Raw genomic sequence first — 21,959 nt, 5'->3', positions numbered from 1 at the left:
GCTGCAGGGCATCATGGGCCCGGCCTTGGCTTCTGCCTGGCGAATGTCTATTTTCATGTACCCTGAGCTCGTACCTTTACCATGTGAGGCCGGGCTCACTGCTGGCCCCCAGGCCCACCCCTTGCCTCGGGGCAGCGTGTGGCTGACCTCTGGCCAGTGACATGGGTGGAGGTGCCTGGCCCCGCCAGTCTCCACCCCACCCTCCTTGCTCGCCCTCTCCTGCTGGCCAGGTGCGAACAAGGTAGTAGAGAGCTCCACTAGGGCGTGGGCACCAATGAGAATGTCGCTGGGCTCAACCACTGGAACAGGCATTGTTCATTACAGAGGAGCATCACTTCCCCTAACACGCACACGAATTCTGAAGTGTCCACAACTTTAGCACTTCCCAAATGGTATCTAACAACAGTCAACCATACTACACAAACCCCAGCCCAGTGACCCCTAACAGCCCACATCAGCCCACTGCTGACTTTCCAGACTGACACCTGTGTTCCCACGTGGTGGAGCCACTGCAAGCCCACCCGAGTTGCCCTCGGCCCCACAGAGAGCAGGCGGTAGACGTAAAGGGCACCTCTCATTAGCATCAATACTCATTGGCAGCACGGCGGCTCTGCAGTTGCTCCATAAACAATGGTTCTGCAGGCGAAGAACACCTGCAGAGAGCACAGAACTGTGCTCCCGCCCCTGCACCCGCCGCATGTCCCATCTCCGCAGGCCTTGGGACAGGCCATCACCCTTCCAGGTCTCCCCTGGCCTCTACTGGACTCAGCTCAGGCCCTGGGCATCCTCGAAGGTCGAGGATATGACCACCCTTCTCAGCCTTGCCTCTGCCTTCCAGAGCCCCATGCTGGAGGGCCCCCACCTCAGCCTTTGTGCGGGAGTGTCGTGTAGCCGATGGACCGCTAGGGCCTTACACAAGAACGCTGTCACCTCGATAGATTGTAAGCGACAGACACACAAAAGTAAGACAAAAGGACAACAAAGGGGAGAGAATGTTCTTTTAAAAGCAGGGAAGGAAAGATGCGCGTCCTGAGAGGTGTCCTGCCCGGCTCCTGGTTGTGAAGCCCCGAGGTTTCCCTGGTGAGATGGAGACAGGGCTCCTGGGCCGCAGGCCCGGCCAGACAGAGCACCAGCCTAGATGCACATGTCCCTCCCCCAAAGCAGTGAGGAACCCCTACACGGAAATGCAGACTCCGCCTGCAGTGAAATCAGGAGGGCAGCAGAAACACCAAAGACCACACAGCACGTGGGGCGGCTGCCCGAGCACAGAGGTGGGACACCACCTGAGCAAAGTGAACGGGGCAGGGGTGTCCCGCAGCCGGGAGACCACCGGCTGGGCCCCGAATTACAGAGCAAGCCCCCAGCTTGAGAGGCGGGTGGTAGGAAGGTTGGGAACTAGTTAGAGCCCCGTCGGCCTCCAAGAGACGAGTAGGAAGCAAGGGTGCAGAGGCTGGTGTCGGAGACCTTTGAGAATCACGAGTGGAGCAGCGCCCGGGGGCCCTGGCGGTGCTGCCCACGGGGGTCTGAGCCTGGTTTTCATGAAGTACCTGGGCGCCCGGCACCCTCACTGCTTTGTCAGGAATCGATTGCTTTGCCACTTTTCTTCTGGGAACTTCACTTTCCCGAAAGTGAAAAAGACGCCAGCGACTGAACAGCAGAGTGTGCGAACGTTTTTAAATATCTTCAGAGAAATAGATGCAATTCTTAAAATTTGTCGGGTGATGGTAGCATTATGCACCAAAAGTAAGTGAATAAGCAAACGTGCCTGTGAAACTGGACAGATCTAACGTCTGCAGTTTAGCCAGTAGCATTGTGGCAACGATGTCATATCCCCTAGTTAAGTGAGCCATCCTTGCGGGAGGCCGGAAGTGTGTACAGAACAAGATGCTCTCTGAAAAAGAGGCTGAGCTGGGGGGTAAAACTGCAGTTTGAAGAAACTAAACAAATGCTAGTGGGAAATCTGCGCATAGGTTGAAGACTAGAGGAAGGCTAGAAGGCTATGGAACGACATAGTTACAAGTTTTATCAAGGAATTATTTTGTAAAACATGCAGAGAAAAAGCCCATAGTGAAATTAAACTGAGTAAAGATGAGGTCTGAATCTGATCACATCGAAAAAGAAAAGACCAGAATAAGCGTGTGCAGTTACCAGACAAAGAACCGTCCAGATGTGAACAACGTGCAGAGCTCAAAGGACCGATGGGGTCACATCAGAAGTCTCAAAAGACCCAGAAAAGGTTTCGCTTATTTTAAAAAGTGACATGGAAGTTCCGTGCAGTTGGTTTATCCAGCAGACTATGTGGCCAGTGAGCACAGGGAAAGTAAGAGAAGGCAAATGAAGGCGTCTCATGTTCAAAATTCTTTGTTAATAGTTGGAATAGAAACCATTTCAAATTCAAACCAGGTAATTAGATCTCAGCTACCTGTGAGATGAAAAATAAAAACAGAGGAGTTGGAATGTGACCTTTGTTCACTGTGTTTGGCTGAAAATCCACTGAAAATGAATGCAAGATCTTGTAGCACAAAAACAAACAAAAGGCAGTGGTTCGCAACAAGCTCTAATAGCAGAAGTTCATGACTGCAAAGGGGACTGACTCAGGAAGGGAAAGACGAGGACGAGCTGGAGGCGGCAGCAGAGGAAGGGAAAGACGAGGACGGAGCTGGAGGCGGCAGCAGAGGAAGGGAAAGACGAGGACGAGCTGGAGGCGGCAGCAGAGGAAGGGAAAGACGAGGACGGAGCTGGAGGCGGCAGCAGAAGAAGGGAAAGACGAGGACGGAGCTGGAGGCGGCAGCAGAGGGCGTGAGGGCTGACAGCAGAAATGGAGGAGGCGTCCAGAGGCAGCATCGCCTGTGAATTCGAGGTGGCTTCGCGGAGAGAAAGGCCGCGTCCTCGGGGTTCACCACTCCCTCGTTCAGCGAAAGGAACGCTTGCTGGAAAGAAGATGCAGAACGCAGGCTCGAGGTGCAGATTACTACCAGTCAGCCGAGAACAGCAGCGCTTACGCCGAGGGGTGCCCTCAGGAGCACGCAGCACACACGCACGATCCCGTCTCCAGAAGCGCACGCTTTTGCCTGTGAACCTTCCTCTTCTTTGTTTTCAATTGAGGCAAAATTCATGCAACAGAAAATTAGCTCTGTTAAATGAACACCTCAGTGGCATACAGTACATTCACAGTGTGGTGGGAGCACCATTTCCATCTGGTTCTGGAACATTTTCATCCCCCAATAAAACCTCACGCCTCTTAGGCAGTTCCTCCCCAGCCCCTGCCCCCTCCAGCCCTGGAAACCAGCAGTCTGCTCTCTGTCTTTATGCCTTTGCCTGTTCTGGACGTTTCAGAAAATGGACTCACACGATGCTGGCCTTGTGTCTGCTGCTTCTACCAGCATCATGTTTACACCAAGGAAGCAGGGGAGCAGGATGCTCATTCCCTCCAGGGGCCCCCGGAGCCCCCCTTCTGCTCAGCTGCCTGGTGGCCTGCTTTTTAAATGATAATTAATGTGCTTGAGCTCCAGAAACGTTTCAGGCGACTTAAGTTTTCTGTCATTCACATTTCCTCAAGTATCTTACCTCTTAAGACTGTGACCTGACCAGTAGCAAAAAGCACAATTTTTTATTTGAAAAGTCATACAGTAAAGGGAAAATAGACTGTACTAAACAGAATTTTTAAATACAAAGTGTGCATTAACTTGCAACCAATCACCCAGAGGCTTCTTGAATGTTTCCTCCCTCCCTCCTTCCCTCTCTCCCTCCCCGCACCTTGCCTGAGAGTTTCCTGGGCCCTCACTCCTCGCTGGGGCTGGAACAAGCACCCGAGGCTCCCCAGAGAGCTGGACACTTTCGTCCAGCTGGACACATTCTCTAAAGCTCACGCAAGTGTTTCCTTGAGGTCCCTCATTGAGACTGTGATGTGACAGGGAATTCCCTGGCATCCCAGTGGTTAGGACTCAGCGCTTTCACTACGGGGGTGCAGGGAGGATGGGGGGTGCTTGGGTTTGATCCCTGGCTGGGGAACAAGCTCCCACAAGCCACGTGGTGCGGCAGAAAAAAACGGAAGATTGTGACGTGATAAAATTGTTTACCTGGAAAAGAAGCAACTTCATTTTTAACTCAGACTTTGGATTTTCTTTTCTTCCCAAGGCAACTGTGGGCCACAGACAGGTGCCCACTGAGAGGCTCAGAAGTACCTGTGAATGCTAACATGGGGTGGGGGGTGGCCAGGAGCCAGCCCCCAGCCCCAGAGTTTCTACCTCTGAGGGGCTGACAGCAAGACACTGATTTTCCTGAAGTGGTAAAAGGCGAGCTGATTTTATTTTTACTCGGCAAAGAAAGCTGTTTCTTCATTGTGTATTTTCCTTGGGGTGGCCTTTGAGAGGAGTTGTTGGAGTGGTGGGAACACCAACACTGACACTGACCAATGCAGAACAAAAACCAGATGCTGGGCTGGTCAGAGCAAGAGTTGGGGCAACCTTGGAAGTAAGTATTTAAAAGCTTTTAAAGAAGTTTATAGGTTGGAGAGGATTCTGGGATGATGGCAGAGCAAGAAGCACCGGGAATGGCCCCCACCTGGACCACAACTGCAGGGCCAGAAGCTGTCTGATGTAACTAACTTGGAATCCAGAGCTGGTTAAGGCTTGCAAGTTCCAGGGGAAGTGCTGGATGGTTACTGCAGTCAATTGTGGTGACTTTCAGGTCTTAGCACGTAGCACCTACCCGTCCCACCCTCAGCCACATGGCAGGAGGCCATACACGTGTTTCTAGAGCAGCTTGCAGAAGCCAGCCAGGGTGGACCAAAAGGACCTTGTCCTCCAATATCAGGAATCTGTGCTCTGATGCTGCTTAGGATGGCAGAGATGCAGCCAAAGAGGCAGGTGGCCATTGTTGCCACACCTCCCCCCTTGTTGCAAACCCCTCCCCCACCAAGTGGATTTCAAGGGCGAGTGCCCCGTTTATCCCCCTTTGTTTTTCTCTTTTCCCCCTTTTCAAGCCAGACATTAAAGACTAGGGCATTGAAAAACAACTGCATAGACACGAAAAGACAGAAAATGATGGCACATGCCCAGGAAAGGCTCAGGAAAGACCTGAGCAGACATTAAGTTTCCACCTCAGGCTGAGCCTCAGCTCAGACAACCTACAACAAGCAAAGAACAAAAACAATAACAAAAAGCATCAGACCTTGAGGAAGGGGGAGAATCCGATTTCCAGAGTTACCACATTATTGGACTCAAATGTCCAATTTTCAGCAACAACAAAATAAAAATCACAAGGCATACAAAGAAACAGGAGAGTATGACCTGTTCAAAGGGAACAATTATTTAATAGAAACTGGCCCTAAAGAAGACCTGATGACAGATCTACTCGATGAAGACTTTGAAACAACTGCCTTAAAGATGCTCAAAGAACTAAAGGAACATAGAACGTTGAGAAAGCAATGTGTGAACAGTGGAGCTATCAGTAACGAGGGAGAAAACCTAAAAGAAACCAAAAAGAAATTCTGGAGCTGAAAAGTACAATAGCTGTAATGAAAAACTCACTAGAGAAATCAAAGGCAGATTTGAACAGGCAGAAGAAAGAATCTTTCGAAAATCTATCTTATTTCAAGTTCTAAACAGCTGGCAGTAAGACATTGGTCTATGTCCAAATTTGAGAAAATGAAGACCCTTTCTGCCTTTGGGGAGGTTTAAGCCAGTTCCTCCTTTTCTGTTTTCCTCAATCTGTTCATTCTGCAGTTTTGACTGCTTGTTCACACACCGAAACCCCTGGAGGGCTTTAAAACCACAAATGCCAAGGCGTCCAGAGTGCTGACAAATGTTACGTGTCTCTATCATGCAGCCAGGTCTGAGAGCCACTGTTTTAAAATTCACAACTAGTACCGGAGGTCCTCATGACTCAGGATAATTGCTTCTGGGAAAGGCAACTTACTGTAAATGGGGCCAGAATTGCATAATAAATAGTACGTTAAAAAAATAGTTAATTATGTTGCATTAAAAATAAAAGTTAAGGGCTTCCGTGGTGGTGCAGTGGTTGAGAGTCTGCCTGCCGATGCAGGGGACACGGGTTCGTGCCCCGGTCTGGGAAGATCCCACATGCCGCAGAGTGACTGGGCCCGTGAGCCATGGCCGCTGAGCCTGCGCGTCTGGAGCCTGTGCTCCGCAACGGGAGAGGCCACAACAGTGAGAGACCCGCGTACCGCAAAAAAAAATAAACACAAAAAAGTTAAAATTATGAAAACATTGCAACAATTTTAGAATCAATAAAAGGAAGCAAAAAATTCTATGCTCAAATCTGTATGTCCAAATCAGTACCCTGAAAGAACCCTTCTTTGCTTACAGAATTTTTAAGTGAGAATTTCAAACATACACAAAAGTAGAGATTATAGCACAGTGAATTCCATGTATCCATCACCCAGCACCAATAACTATAAAAAAGCCCTTTTAATGAATATAAAATAAAGAACAGCACCGTCTAATCAGCAGCATTCCTCCCTTTCTTGGCAGTAATGGTGCATCTTAAAATCAGCAGCGTCTTAGGTTTAAGGCCTTAGAAATGAAGCCATTCACATGGAATCAAAGGAGCATCTGGGCGCTTCCACCTGCATTCACGCCTCACAGGATAGAACATCCTCTTACATTCGGTCACCCTATAATCTCATCTATCAAAGTTAAAATTTCACTTTTCTAATTTGAAGTTTTGTTTCATATTTAGCTGCCGCTCTTGTGGTCTGTGTCTTTGATTCCATTATGTACTTCTTACCTAGACTATTTTCCTCCCCAAACTATCTTTGCACCATTAAAAACATCATCTAATTTCTGCAGCTTCACAGCACACTTGAATACTCTCCTATTGTAGATTTGCAAGATGAATTGCATTCGAGAATTTTTCCCCTGAACCTAGTTCCTGAAATTTAATATCCTTAACAAAATGAATTTTTGTTGAGTGATTCTTGCTTCCATATTAATGATTTTGTCCCCCACAGATGCAGAACTAAGAATCTGATCCCTAATTAGGCAGCATAAGTGAAAAACCATTCAGGTGCTAGATGTAGGATGACAGATTCTATTTCTCCATTAGAGATTGGGTTCTCAGGGTTATCAGAGAATGTCTAGGAGGTTTCCACTGGACCACAGAGATTACAGTTCAGAAAGATAGACACATACTAAAAAACACAAAGGGGTAGGGAAAGAGAGTCACAGGTTTCCTAGCTCCTGGAATTCTTAGCCTAGGCATTGAAGCTGGGGTGATGTACTTAAAATATATGTATATTGTGGTAGAATATACATAACATCAAATTCATCATCTTTATTGTTTTTTATTGAAGTACAGTTGATTTGCAACATTGTGTTAGTTTCAGGTGTAATCTTAACCATTTTTAAGTGTACAGTTCGCTGGCATTAAGTACATCCATACTTGTTGTGCAGCCATCACCACCATCCATCTGCAGAATTTTTCATCTTTCCCAACTGAAACTCTGCACTCACTAAACACTAATGCATTACCCCTCTCCCCAGCCCCTGGCACCCACCGTCTACTTTCTATCTCTGTGGATTTGACTGCTCTGGGGACCTCATATAAGTGGAATCATACGAAATTGATCCCTTTTAGGATTAGCTTCTTTCACTTAGCATAATTCCTCAAGGCTCATCCATTTTGTAGCATGTGTCAGAATTTTCTTCCTTTTTAAAAATAAATTATATATAATTTTATTTATCCATTCACTCATCCGTCGATAGACACGGGTTGCTTCCTCCTTTTGGCTATTGTGAATGATGCTGCTATAAACATGGTGTACAAATATTTGTTCAAGTCCCTGTTTTCACTTCTTTGGGGTTTATACCCAGAAGTGGAATTGATTCATATGGTAACTGTATGTTTGATTTCTTGAGGAATTTCTGTAGGATCCTGATTCCCGCTCTTAGAGAGCCCTCCAGGCTCCAGCCTCAGGCGTTCCCGAGGCTGTGCCTCCCCGAGGGTGGACCTGGGCCTTCTCCGCCAGATCCACCTGGGGAGACCCCTGTCACCCACCCCTATCTCCACCCACTCTGGGCGAGGGCCTGGGGCTTTGTTTCCACAGGTGAATCCACCTCCCCAGTGGCCCGCTGTGCACCCCTGATGCTAGTCGCCCTGGTCAAGCTGTTCTGGAAGCTTGAACTGAAAGAACCTCAGGCCAGGCGGTGGCCACACAGAGAGGCCCCTCCAGGGAAGGGGCAGCCCTCACAGCCCTTTTTAGCATCTTGCCACACAGAAAAGTGGCAAGACGGCCATGCTTTTGAAAAGTTATTGTATTTCTCCAAAGAAGACATGCAGATGGCCAACAGACACATGAAAAGATGCTCTACATCGTTAATTATTAGAGAAATGCAAATCAAAACCACAGTGAGTTATCACCTCACACTGTCTACAAATAATAAATGCTGGAGAAGGTGTGGAGAAAAGGGAACCCTCCTACACTGTTGGCGGGAATGTAAATGAGTGCAGCCAGCCACTATGATAAACAGTATGGAGGTTCCTTAAAAAAAAAACTGAAAATAGATCCAACAATCCCACTCCTGGGCATATATCCAGAAAAGATGAAAACTCTAATTTGTAAAGATACAGGCACACCCATGTTCATAACAGCACTATTTACAATAGCCAAGACATGGAAACAACCTAAGTGTCCATCAACAGATGACTGGTTTAAGAAAATGTGAGATCTATATAGAGAGACATAGATATACAGAGGTATAGATACTCAGCCATAAAAAGAATGAAATATTGCCATTTGCAGCAACATGGATGGAGCTAGAGATTATTATACTAAGTGAAGTAAGTCAGAGAAAGACAAATATTATATGCCATCACTTATATGTGGAATCTAAAAAATAATACAAATGAATGTATATACAAAACAGAAACAGACTCACAGACATATAATACAAAATTATGGTTACCAAAGGGGAAAGGGAAGGAGGGATAAATTAGGAGTACGGGATTAACAGATACACACGACAATACATAAAACAGATAAGCAACAAGGATTCACTGTATAACGCAGGGAACTATATTCAGTATCTTGAATAACCTATAATGGAAAAGAATCTGAATATAGATCTAGATCTAGGATAGAGATAGAGGTAGATATCTGAAGCCTTTTGCTGTACACCTGAAAACTAACGCGATATTGTATACTTCAACTATACTTCAATAAAAAAGTTACAACTTTAACAACCCTATTGAGATGTAATTCACATATATATGCGATACAATCCACCCATTTAAAGTATACAATTCAATGATTTTTTTTTTTTTTTTTTTTTTGCGGTACGCGGGCCTCTCACCGTTGTGGCCTCTCCCGTTGCGGAGCACAGGCTCCAGACGCACAGGCTCAGCGGCCACGGCTCACGGGCCCAGCAGCTCCACGGCATGTGGGATCTTCCCGGACTGGGGCACGAACCCGTGTCCCCTGCATCGGCAGGCGGACTCTCAATCACTGCGCCACCAGGGAAGCCCCAATTCAATGATTTTTAATATATTCACAGGGTTGTGCAACCGTCGCCACAATTTGTCCTTAAATATTTATTTATTTATTTATTTTGGCTGAGCCAGGTCTTAATTGTGGCACACGGGATCTTTAGTTGTGGCATGCGGACTTCTTAGTTGTAGCATGCGGGATCTAGTTCCCCAACCAGGGATCGAACCTGGGCCTCCTGCAGTGGAAGCGCAGTCTTACCCACTGGACCATCAAGGAAGTCCCCCCACGATTTGATCTTAGAATATTTTTGCCCCCAAGAAGAAACCCCTTAACTATGGCAGTCTCTCCCCTTCCCCCTCAACTTCCTGTCTCCATGGATTTGCCAATCTGGACACGTCACATGAGTGGAATCCAACCATGTGTCCTCTTGTGATTGGCTTCTCTCACTGAGCATCATGTTCCCAAGGTTCATCCATGTTGTGTCATGTGTCAGGGCTTCATTCCTTCTTATTCCTGAATTATATTCCATCGAGGGGAGGGACCACATTTTGTTTATCCATTCGTCTGTTGATGGACATTTGGGTTGTTTCTACCTTTTGACTAGTGTTAATAATGCTGCTATAGACATTTGTGTACATGTTTTTGTGTGGACATATGCTGTCATTTCCCTTGGGTACATACCTACAGGTAGAACTGAGATTCTATGGTAACTCTATGTTTAAGTTTTTATGGACCTGCTAGACTAGCTGCACGACTTTACATTCCCACCAGCATGTGACGTTCCGACTTTGCCACACCCTCGTCCACACTTGTTATTGTCTCTTTTGATTTTAGCCATCACAGTGCATGTGAAGTGGATCTCGTGGTGGTTTTGATTTGCATTCTCATGATGACTAAGGATGTTGGGTTTCTCTGCATGCAAGGCTGTGTTTCACACACATTCAGCAACCAGGTGTCCCCACGTAGTCACTTGGCTGGGCTCCTGGGATGTTGGCAGGACCCAGACAGACACAGCCCTGCCCCACAGAGGGGTACAGACATGTAAACAAAGCAGGTACTTGCTAAGAACAGGGTCCTGGGACATCACCCATAAAATGCCCCATGAGCCACAATCCAGACAGGCCTAAAGGGCATCTGAGGGAGGGAAAGTCACAGTGAGGCCTTCCTTCCAGATCTTCAATAAAATCAGAGCAGAGATGCGAGTGTTGGCAGCCTGTTGGAGTTGGTCACAGAACATAACTATTCTTTAACCATGCAGCGTGTTGCTTGTGGGATCTGAATTCCCCCACCTGGGGACTGAACCTGGGCCTTTGGCAGTGAGAGCTTGGAGTCCTAACCACTGGACCGTCAGGGGAGTCCCAGAGCATAAACATTCTTAATCTTAAAGTTGACAGCAGACATGGCAGGGGTCCGGAGAGATGGCCGAGCCTCCTGGATGGATGGTCACAGGTCCCAGGACCGCAGTGCGAACTTGGGCTGTGTGGTGACTGCAGCCACATTCCATCCCCACCCCTGCCTCCAGGATCCCCCATTAGACGGGTGACAGCCTTGCAAAAACACGACGGGACACAGGGGAAGGTCGAGTGCTGGGGGCTGGTGAGGCTGGGGAGCCGGTGTCTCCTGGATGCAGAGCTTGGTGTGGGAAGGTTAGGAAGTCGCGGGGGCGGGGGGCGGGTGGTGGTTTGCACAACAGTGTGAACGTACCTAACGCCACCGCACTGCGCCCTGAAAAACAGCGAGAACGGCAACTTGTAGGTTGTATGTTCTTTGCCACAATGATAATGAAAAGGTCGTGCTCACTCTGGGCTCTGACGCAATGAAAACGAAGCCAACAGCGTAGCCGGGATCGGCTGGTCCGGCGAGGTCCCGCCCCGCCCGGACGGCCACCTGCGCCCCGCTACGGCCTCACCTCCGTGCCAGGCTGCTCGGCCCAGTTCGGGCGCACAGCCCGGGCCGCGCGGGTGGATCCACGGCCATCGCCGCGGGAGCCGCGGGCGGCGGAGCGGAGCCGACAGAGCCACCGGCCCCGGGACCAGCCGACCCACCTGGACACCCCGCACCCCGGACCCGGGGGACAACCCCATGGCCGCGCGGGGCCCCGAAGCCCCCAGCGGGCGCGCGCTGCGGGACGCGGTAAGTCGGACCCCGCGCGCGCCAAGCTTCGCTCCCGGGCTGGACACCCTCCCCTCCCCTACCTCCCCTCCCCTCCCCCCTCCTCCTCCCTCCCCTCCTCCTTCCCTCCCCCTCCCCCTCCCATCCCTTCCCTCCCCTCCCCCCCCCACCCCGCCCAGCGCCGGGAGGCCAGCGGTCCTGCTTCCCGTTCGCTGAAGGAGCCGCAGCGCCGAGAGGAGACAACCAGTGGTCAGGACTGATCAGTTTGCCTCGTTAAAAAGAATTGGTTAGCTGTGCACACTCGAATCCACGTTTTCCTGACATGATTGAGGGGAAGAGCTCCTGACAGAGGGCCTTCTGCATACGTAAACGCAGGCTCCAGGTGGAGATCCGCCTCCATATCCTGGGCTCTAAAATGGAGATAATAGACGGGTGCCAGGAGTGAACTGTGTCGTAAATGGTATGAGATTTAAATCTGTAAACTGTAGGGCGACTTACAGTACCGCCTGCTGTCAGTCACCGTAGATGATATATCCGTACGGCCTGGTAAACAATTTCTGCAACCCCAATCCCAGCTAATAAATCCCCACAAGTGTGGGCGAGCAAGAGGCCCCCGGTGGGTGCGTCTGGTGACTGTCTCAGGCCTTCTCAAGAAGTCCTTGAGGAGCCCAAGGTTAATAAGACTTTCTCCTACGTTATCTTCTGGACGTCTGATAGGTTATCGCTTATGTTTCAGCGTACGATCATTTTGAGTTACTTGTTGTGAGTGGTGTGCGGTAAAGGTCGGGCCGGCTTATTTAGGGAGTTACGCATTTGGCTAGCACTGTTCAGTGCTGTTGGTTGACTAGACCTTCCTTACCCTTTGAGTGGGAAGGCCTTAACACCTGGTCGGGAATCAACTAATGGAATATATAGATGGTTCTCTTCCATGGCGCTTAGAATTAGAATGCTCTGCATCACAAGTAAATATATATTCACTTGTGGTTCATTTTTCAGGCAGAAAATCTATTTCAGGAACTTCAAGAACACTTTCAAGCTCTGACTGCAACGTTAAACCTGAGAAATATCCTTTTCTGTCTCATAACAAACACTGCGGTTGCTTTTGGACTATTGAGCTGTCGTGGACTATCTTGTTGTTTTCTGTATTAGTGGATAATTGTTGACCTAAGACTTCCTGGTGGTTACGTCTGTGCCTTTACATGGCATCCTGATGTATTAATTACCGCTCACAGGTAATTACTTCCTGCTTGACCAGCAATACAGGGCATTTCATGAGGCAAGGATAAAACACAAGGACACACGAACAACACATACTACCCAGTGGGGCCTCCCAGCAAGCCCTAAAGAAATCTGGTTAGTCTGCTAAATAGCATTTATACTCCCCCAAACAGTCAACCCTGCACAGGTACTGGTTAGGTCTCCAGTGCAGGGTACGCTATCTGGCTCTCCTTGCCTTGTTTTGTTTTGTAACTTCAGCAGCTCGCCATTTGGTAAGCCATGGATTCAAACAGAGTTAGGTGGAATGTTTGTTTCCGGTTTAAGAAAATCCAGAAAAAGGGACACTTGCCCTAAGACTTGCCCAAGTGAACTCACTTCACACAATTAAACTCCTGCCTTAAAATGTGTACAAATTGTTTGCAGAGAGATCCTGTAGATGGGCTCCCACAGGGAAAAAGAGATTCTGAAACAGGATAAAATTATAAACAGTAGGAAAGTTTGTTTTAAACACAGTTAATTTTCATTGTATTTACATACTGATTAGAGTTTGGTTAAAACATAGTTAAACATACCAGACAACCTCATATCCCCGAATCCATGTCCACGGAAAGGGAGCCAAGGTTTCAGAACCGGGCTCAGCGTGCAAAGATTAAAGGCACGTACAGACCCTCAGGGATGTGATTAATGTGCACTGACTTAAGGTGTTAGTACACATCCGCTGCCTTTGATTCCCTCATTTTAGATGCACCACAGGGCATTTTTATCAGCCCTGGTGATGCAGTTTACGTGGAGGCTTTGAGGGACCTGGGTAGGTGCCCGTATTCCATGTGCTGTTCTCCTTAACCTCGTACTGGAAGAAATGGGAGGCCGCATTGAAGACTTGCAGAAGAATGTGAACGACTTGATGGTGCAAGCTGGGATTGAAAGTTCTGCTCAAGAGCAAATGGCGAGGCCTTATTAAGGCACTCAGGTGTTCACCGTTTACATATCTTCTGCTTTCATCTTGAAACATTTAAGCCCATATTTGTTCACTAAGGGAACTACTGCTTCTGCACTACATGAAAAACCTTCAGGAATAATAAAAAAAAATTCACAAATGCTCTTTTCTAAATGGAACAGAAACACTCTTTGTCATTGTTCCTTAAAAAGTGCACATTTTAAAGGAAAACTATTATTTAAAAATTGGATTTTGTTAAAGTACTTTTCACCCTCATCCCTCAAATTAGTTTTCAATCAAAACACAAGTCATGATGAATGAGTGCTTGGGGATGACAACTAGTGGCTTCTGTTTGAGACGTTCATGGAAGGATTTAAAGAAGACACAAGTGCATTAGGTTCTCACCCCATTTCATGAGTGGTTCCTGAGGAGCCCACCCCGCCCCCCAGAATGCAAATATTTCTTTTCCAGTGGAATTTTGCATTTCATCTTTTTTCTTTTACTATTTTATTTTTAATTTTTAGTCTTAGTTTTATTTTTTAATTGAAGGTTTTATTGTAGTTGACGTACAATAGTATATAAGTTATAGGTGTACAATGTAGTGATTCACAATTTTTAAATGTTATACTCCATTTATAGTTACTAGAAAATATTGGCTGTATTACCCATGTTGTACAATGTATCCTTGTAGCTTATTTTATACATAATGGTTTGTACCTCTTAATCCCCTACCCCTAGTTGCCTCTCCCCCTTCCCTCTCCCCAATGGCAACCACTAATTTGTTCTCTATATCTGTGAGTCTGCTTCTTTTTTTTTTCGTGGTACGCGGGCCTCTCACTGTTGTGGCCTCTCCCGTTGCGGAGCACAGGCTCCGGACGCGCAGGCTCAGCGGCCATGGCTCACGGGCCCAGCTGCTCCACGGCATGTGGGATCTTCCCGGACCGGGGCACGAACCCATGTCCCCTGCATTGGCAGGCAGACTCTCAACCACTGCGCCACCAGGGAAGCCCTGTGAGTCTGCTTCTTTTCTGTTATATTCACTAGTTTGTTATATTTTTTAGATTTCCTACATATAAGTGAAATCATACAGTATTTGGCTTTCTCTGTCTGACTTATTTCACTTAGCATGATGCCCTCCAAGTCCATCCATGTTGCTGCAAATGGCAAATTTCATTCTTTGTTTATGGCTGAGAAGTATTCCATTGTATATACACACCACATCTTCTTTATCCGTCATCTGTTGATGGACACTTGGGTTGCTTCCGTATCTTGGCAATTGTAAATAATGCTGCAATGAACATTGGGGTGCATGTATCTTTTCGAATTAGTGTTTGGGTTTTTCTGCACTTCATCTTGAAGATGCAGATAAACGCTTGGCTTCAGGTCTTGGACTGAATATGTATCTGTGTGACGTACCTGGAGACACAAACCTTTTGTCTTTTGTGAAGATACTCAAGCATGTTTCACTGACATAATATTCTGATTCTATGAGCACATTCTAATTTTAGTTGAACAGTTAGATGCTGTTGTTTTCCTTGCTTTCCTATTTCTCTGTCAACTGTTATCCCAAGTCAGCTGGCAGATCATCTGTGCTTATCCTGCTGAATCAGAGTGCGTTCACCTGTCAGTGACTTATTTATCAATTTCTACATCCGCTGTTCTGGTAGAAAGGGTCATTGGAATCTGTGTCCTGCACACACGAGCTGCAGATCTCGGGGAGGGCGCTCCAGTTCTGTCTGCAGGATGAATACTTAGCTCTACCCAGGGAGGTTGCGTCAGACGGGTCCACCTGCCCTGGAGCCTTGTCCTGCCTCCACCCTCTGGGTGCTGAGGACCAGGTTCTGCAGGGCACCAAGCCCAGCTCTGGGCACGCTGCCAGGAAGGGGATGGCGGCCAGTAACTTAGTTCCTTCCTGTCATCACCCAGACTCCAGCTGGCTGTTTTAAATTTGGTCAAAACCCACCATATATTAGGCATCAAATTAAATGGATGAGTAGGTATCAAAACTTCACTTTTTTTTTTTTGCGGTACGCGGGCCTCTCACTGTCGCGGCCTCTCCCGTTGCGGAGCACAGGCTCCGGATGCGCAGGCTCAGCGGCCACGGCTCACGGGCCCAGCCGCTCCGCGGCATGTGGGGTCTTCCCGGACCGGGGCACGAACCCGTGTCCCCTGCATCGGCAGGCGCACTCTCAACCACTGCGCCACCAGGGAAGCCCCAAAACTTCACTTTTTTGATGCACGTACAGCCATTATTTAAAGCAGCATGAGAGAAGGTCAGATATCTAAAAGCGTGTTTAAAAGCTGATAATGCCTTTTAAATTAAAAGAAGGACCTGAGTGAGTCTAAACCTGTGCTTGTTGGTTTTGCTGGGTCAAGGATTCCTAGCACAGCGCTGTGGATTTCAGGGGATTCGGCAAACCCCCTAAACTTGCTGTGCTCCTGCTGTGGGGAGGGGAGTCCATGACCCCCAGATGGTAGGAGCTACTGTTCCGTATGCCAGCGGATTTGGCCCGCCGCCCCGACATCTGAACACCTTTCCTGCTGCGAGGAAGCAGGCACGCTGTTGTCTGAGGAGAACCTCTCCACACTGTTGATGCAAAGTGATGCTCTGTCACTTGAAGAACACACCCCTTAAGCTGTGAATCCACACAGACTCCATCTGACTAAAGTGAACATCATCTAACATTTAGGGTTTTCTATATTCCGAATTTTTCCTGTACAAAACTGTTCTAGTAATTACGGGAAAGTAAGCTAATTTTATTGATAGCTTTGGATTCCAGTTTACGTAACTGTACATTAACTGATATATAAAATCAATCGTTACTTCTTTCCACTTTTTTCTTACAGACTTGAGGACAGTAGACCAGTCATTTGAAAATGTGAAAGAGTGAAAACTGTACTTTTTGAGTAATAATCTACATAACACGAGTTCTTATTTTTAGTATTTAAGAATTCATTTTAGTAAAATAAAGCATTAAAAGAACAAAGGCAATGCAATAAGAATGTAAGTAAGAAGGTGATTAACCACTTAACAAAGATGGTTGTAAAATGGCAGAACACTTTTCAATGCACACCTAACATTTGTAAATCATGGAGGAAAAGCACGAGTTACATTAGGTCAATTTTTTTTCCAGAATTAAGTTCTATATAGATCCTTCTTTAAAATACCACAAGAAGTTTTCTGATAGAAGTTGCTTTTTTTTTTTTTTGTCCACTGCAGCATGTGGGATCTTAGTTCCCCAACCAGGGATCGAACCCACACCCCCTGTATTGGAAGTGCAGAGTCTTAACCACTGGACTGCCAGGGAAATCCCAGAAGTTGCTTTTTTAATAACTGCATTCCAATTCAATAATTCCAGTCACACAGTTTTGGGGAAGACTTGGTTTAATCTGCCCAGTCCAAGCAAATTCTAACAGTATGTTCTCCAAATCAAAGGAAACCAATCAAAGGACAGCCAAAGAAACAGGTGATGCAGGAGCTCCATGATTGCTTCCTGGGACACCCTCACCCGCTCCAGCCCCCACAGAGGTAGTTACCAAGGAGATGCACAAAGATTGCACCTAAGTTTAATTTGTCAGTTAGAGATGCTTTCAAACAATTGTTCAATTCACCTGTCTCTGAGCCAAAGTACGAATAGAGCTATGATCACCTAAAAAGGCTCTCATTGTAAAGAATAACATTATTCCTGCATATAAAATAAATCATACTCTTTATACAAAAGTCAAACTCACTCATAATTCTACAATTTAGAATTAACCACTGTCAATACTTTTTTCTATGCAGGGACTTTTATATAGCTGATCATATTGTTTATAATCTAATATCCTGCTCTCATATCATAAACACTTTTCCCCAGGTGAAAGTTTCATACCCACTTTTTATGGTTACTAATATTCTATTATGTGGTTGAAATAATTTAACCATCCCCTTAACTATTCCTTGGACTTTGAGGTTATTTCTCACTTCCTTGCTATTATAAATAATGCTTTAATGAGCACCGTTATCCACGAATTCTCTGCACATTTCACTAGGGCCAGAAGTATGACCACAGGCCAAGCACATTGGCAGAATGCACCTAAGAAAAGAAAAGAAGGGTCATTTCACACCCCCGACAGTGATGCAAACCCAAAGTTTAAACCCAAAGTTTTAAAATAGCATCATTTAAATTCAATATTCTTGGTGGTTTAAAATCACGATATTTCCATTTGATTATGTGAAAAATCTCAAAGCATCTTAGCCATAATTATAATTTTAGTAGAAACTGGGGCAAATACTTGAATTAAAGTAAACTAAACAGATTTGAGCCTTCATCAATAATACAGAACACAATTTAGAGTCCAGGATTTTTAAGAAATTAAATAAGTAGAAAAGAAAGCTTCTATTAGTTATTAACTAAAATAAAAACATTGATATTGTCCAAAATATGCTAACTTCTTTCTAAAGAAAGTCCCAGGCTGATCCCCTTTTATTGGCTCATCTGACTGACATCTCAATTATTCACTCAAACCACAGACATCTAGCTTTAAAGAGATTATTTGGCATTTCATAATATCATACCTGTTTCTATATCTTCCTAATGTTTTTATAAAGAATTGCTTTTTTCCAGCACCCTGTTACATATATTTAAAAGAAACGAGAATGTTTTCCTAGGGAAAAGAGGGAAAGTAACAGATGGATTTACATGTATTTAAATACTCTTATTCTAATCTAAATTGGACTAACACAACATTTTAGTAGAAAGCATTTTACTTAAGTAAAATGGAGTTACTTCAATATCAAATCCTGCATTCATGTATCTGTTATGAAACTTACGAAAACATAAAGCTTAATAGTAAAGGGATGAATCTATAAGGCAGAAGTTCTGGGTGCAGTTGTCTGACGTTTTAAATTCACTTACTTTTTTACAATTGCCCAATCTATTACCATAGATTTTTAACTCCCCCCAAATCTCCCTTCAGCCGCTCCAAGCTTGGGCAAGAAAGATCTTTTCAGAACTGAAATTCCATCACCTTACACCTCCTTCCCCAAGCAAAGCCTCTGAAGCTGCCAGCACCCCCCTTCCCCCCCCCCCCCCCCCCCCCCCCGACCCCGCATCCCACTACACTCTCCCCGCAAGACGAGCCCCGCTCCCTCCCACCACTGGCTCCTGAGGTCCCCTCTGGAATGGAGTTACACACACACACACACACACACACACGCACACGCACACACACACACGCACACACGCCTAGTTAGCACTTTTTATATCTGATCTCAGCTTGAAAATGATTTCCTCAGAGATTCTTTCCTTGAGCGCCTGTCCGGGTCTGAAGTAATTTTATGGGGTCTCTTGCTGACTATCACAGTTGTAATTTTACTTTTATGTGATCATTTGATTGTCTTCTCCACAAGGCAGCAACTGGATTGATTTTGTTCACCCCAGGTGCCCAGATGCTACTCAAACATTTTCTTTGAATTAATGAATGAATTTGGAGAGTTTCAGAATACTTTGCAATCTTTTTGTCCATGGAGATGTGTGAAAACTTGACCACTTTTTGAACAAGAAAACCGGAGGCCAGAGGGAGGGCTGGGGACAACAGCAATGACTGGAGGAGACTAGCGTGGTGTGGCCCCCAGAGAGCAGGGGAGGTGATGCTGAGCTCCTGGGGGAGCTGCGGTGGTTCTTATAGAACCTTTGATGATAAATGTAAAAATGCCACAGAAGAATGCTACGATCAGATGCATTTTAAAAGCCATTAATAAAAACAATGTAGGAAAAACAATTCAAAATGATACCCACTTAAAGCAAGTCTTCCAAAATGTCCTGGTCTGATTTTCAAGACCTCAGACTTTCCCAGGCAATCTGGGGAGGTCACAAGAACACCCTGCATTTTGACTGAGCAACCCGAGAAAGCAAACTTTCAGTGTGGTCTTTGGAATCATCAGTGTTGCGGTTTTCTAGGGTAGTTTTACATGGGAGATGCTTTGATTCTGTTGGTGCCCCAAGCTCCCGGTCTCGTCCGGACTCGGCGCAGGCAGAATAGGGCAGTCAAGCCCACAGACCCTTGGACGCCTACGTAACAGCCTAGTGCAAACACTGTGGCTGCTGATTGTTTTACTGTTTCACATCTTGTTTTCAGTGTCTTAAAACTATATGAATGGCATCATGCCGTAGTGTCCTCTGGACCTGGCTTTTCCATTCAGCAGTTGGAGATTCGCCTGTGTTGATATGTATAGGTCTAGACAACGTAACTAACTTCAGTGTAATAGTCCTTTGACTCTGCCATTGGTTTCCAAATGATGCTGCAGTGAGTACTCTTGCGTGCCTGCTGTGTGTATGTCAGTCCCTCTAGTGTACCTGGTAACTTACTATATTCCTGAATATGTTCTGTACCTCCTAGGCTGGTTGCCTCTGTGTCAGCTGCCATGTCTAATTCCTGGACTTTGCATAAAAGCCATCCTGGGAAGGTTGGGAAACAGAAGTCACTCGATGCCCAGAGAACCAGGGGTATCAGCATACTTTCTCTACTAGTTAATTTCAACTTGATTAAAGCAGTATGCACAGCAGTGAGGTAAGGTTTGGTAGCCCTGCAGATCTAGGTTTTGAATTCATGTCCTCTGCGACTAGTTGTAACTTTGGGCAATCTATGCTTTAGTTTCCTTCTCTGCAGACTATCTACGTGGCAGGTGCTTGGACGGATTTGAGAAAATGGCTTATAAGTTACTTGGTTCAGGGTGAGGTAGATAGTGATAAGCTATAAGCTTATTATTACAATGATAAGCTTATAACAGTAAGATATAAACTTGGAATGAAGAGGCCAAATCATTATAAATTCAACAATATTGCAGTTACAAAGCACCAGTGAAAAAGATAGTTATTAAAGTCAAATGTGAATGAACTTATTACAACTTATAAATAAAATTTACGATAAATATACAGTAAGTTTACAAATGTAAAGTGTAAGCTTTTTGCTTGCTTATTTTTTGTTAACAGTTAATAAAGCTTTATCGATGAGATATAATTCACATGCCGTACAATTCATCCAATTAAAGCATCCAATTCAATGATTTTTGGTACATTCACAGAAATGACAGTGAGCGTCTTTTCAGGTGATTACTGGCTACAGTATTTGTTTTGAGTAAGTGTCGGAAGTATTCACAGAAATGACGGTGAGCGTCTTTTCAGGTGATTACTGGCTAAAGTATTTGTTTTGAGTAAGTGTCGGAAGTATATTATTTTTTTTTTAATAAATTCATTTATTTATTTGTGGCTGCGTTGGGTCTTCGTTGCTGCCTGCAGGCTTTCTCTAGTTGCCACGAGCGGGGGCTACTCTCTGTTGCGGTGCGCAGGCTTCTCATTGCGGTGGCTTCTCTTGTTGCAGAGCATGGGCTCCAGGTGCGCAGGCTCAGTAGTTGTGGCTCGGAGGCTCAGTAGTTGTGGCTCGTGGGCTCTAGAGCGCAGGCTCAGTAGTTGTGGCGCACGGGCTTAGTTGCTCTGCAGCACGTGGGGTCTTCCCGGACCAGGGCTCGAACCCGTGTCCCCTGCATTGGCAGGTGGATTCTTAAGCAGTGTGCCACCAGGGAAGTCCCGGAAATACATTATTGAATGTCTCTTATATGCCAGGTACTTGGGGTCACGTTGACTTTTTTCATTAGCACTTCATTTGATATGGTATTATACTATTTTGTAAATGGGAAAATTAAAGCTAGAGATATTAAACTGCAGATTTACATCTGAATTTTATATCCATTTAAAAGTACACTCCTTCGAGTAAGTGTGTAGCTTTTCTTGTATTTGTTAATTTCATTCTTTGGTATGTACTCCTCATGTTTCAACAATGAGTCAATCTGACGAGGCAGTGGGTGTTTTCACATCACGGAGGGCCCACCAGCCCTGTTCTAATTGATCTGCGTGTAACACAGGTTGGACAGCAGACACCATCATCCCCTTCACATGGGAGGAAACGGAGCTCTGGGGGCCACTCGCTCAAGGTCCTCAGTAACGACAGAGCCTGGCTGTGAAACCAGGTAGGGGCTCCAGGGTGTGCCCCCCACAGGCCCCGGGCTGCCTCCACGCCGTATGCCCCCTCTTTCACCTCAGAGGCTGTGTGCCCTGAGATGTGCCTGTGAAGATCCCAACCAACAACACGCTGCTGGGGTAAGAGACTCAGGAGAGAAACTTGAGATTGTGATAAGGAAACTAGCTACACGGACTGAAGGGTCATGGTTGCTATGGAAAATACGATGCATTTAAGTGCGTTAGA

The 21,959-nt window shown here is 46.1% G+C and overlaps 1 protein-coding gene across 1 annotated transcript; it reads left to right on the top strand.

The window, feature by feature from the left end:
* Positions 1-9,420: 9,420 nt before the first annotated feature.
* HSBP1L1 (heat shock factor binding protein 1 like 1) lies at positions 9,421-14,506 on the top strand. The gene is made up of 3 exons (XM_067698780.1): positions 9,421-11,581; positions 12,557-12,616; positions 13,623-14,506. Exons 1-3 carry the CDS (start codon positions 11,531-11,533, stop codon positions 13,737-13,739), a joined length of 228 nt encoding a protein of 75 aa, XP_067554881.1. The 5' UTR covers positions 9,421-11,530; the 3' UTR covers positions 13,740-14,506.
* The last annotated feature ends 7,453 nt before the right edge of the window (positions 14,507-21,959 follow it).

Source organism: Pseudorca crassidens, chromosome 12 (assembly GCF_039906515.1).
Source record: "Pseudorca crassidens isolate mPseCra1 chromosome 12, mPseCra1.hap1, whole genome shotgun sequence".
In the NCBI taxonomy this organism is placed as follows: domain Eukaryota; kingdom Metazoa; phylum Chordata; class Mammalia; order Artiodactyla; family Delphinidae; genus Pseudorca; species Pseudorca crassidens.
Note: the sequence above shows the minus strand (reverse complement) of the source record. Positions and strands in the feature narration are given on the sequence as shown.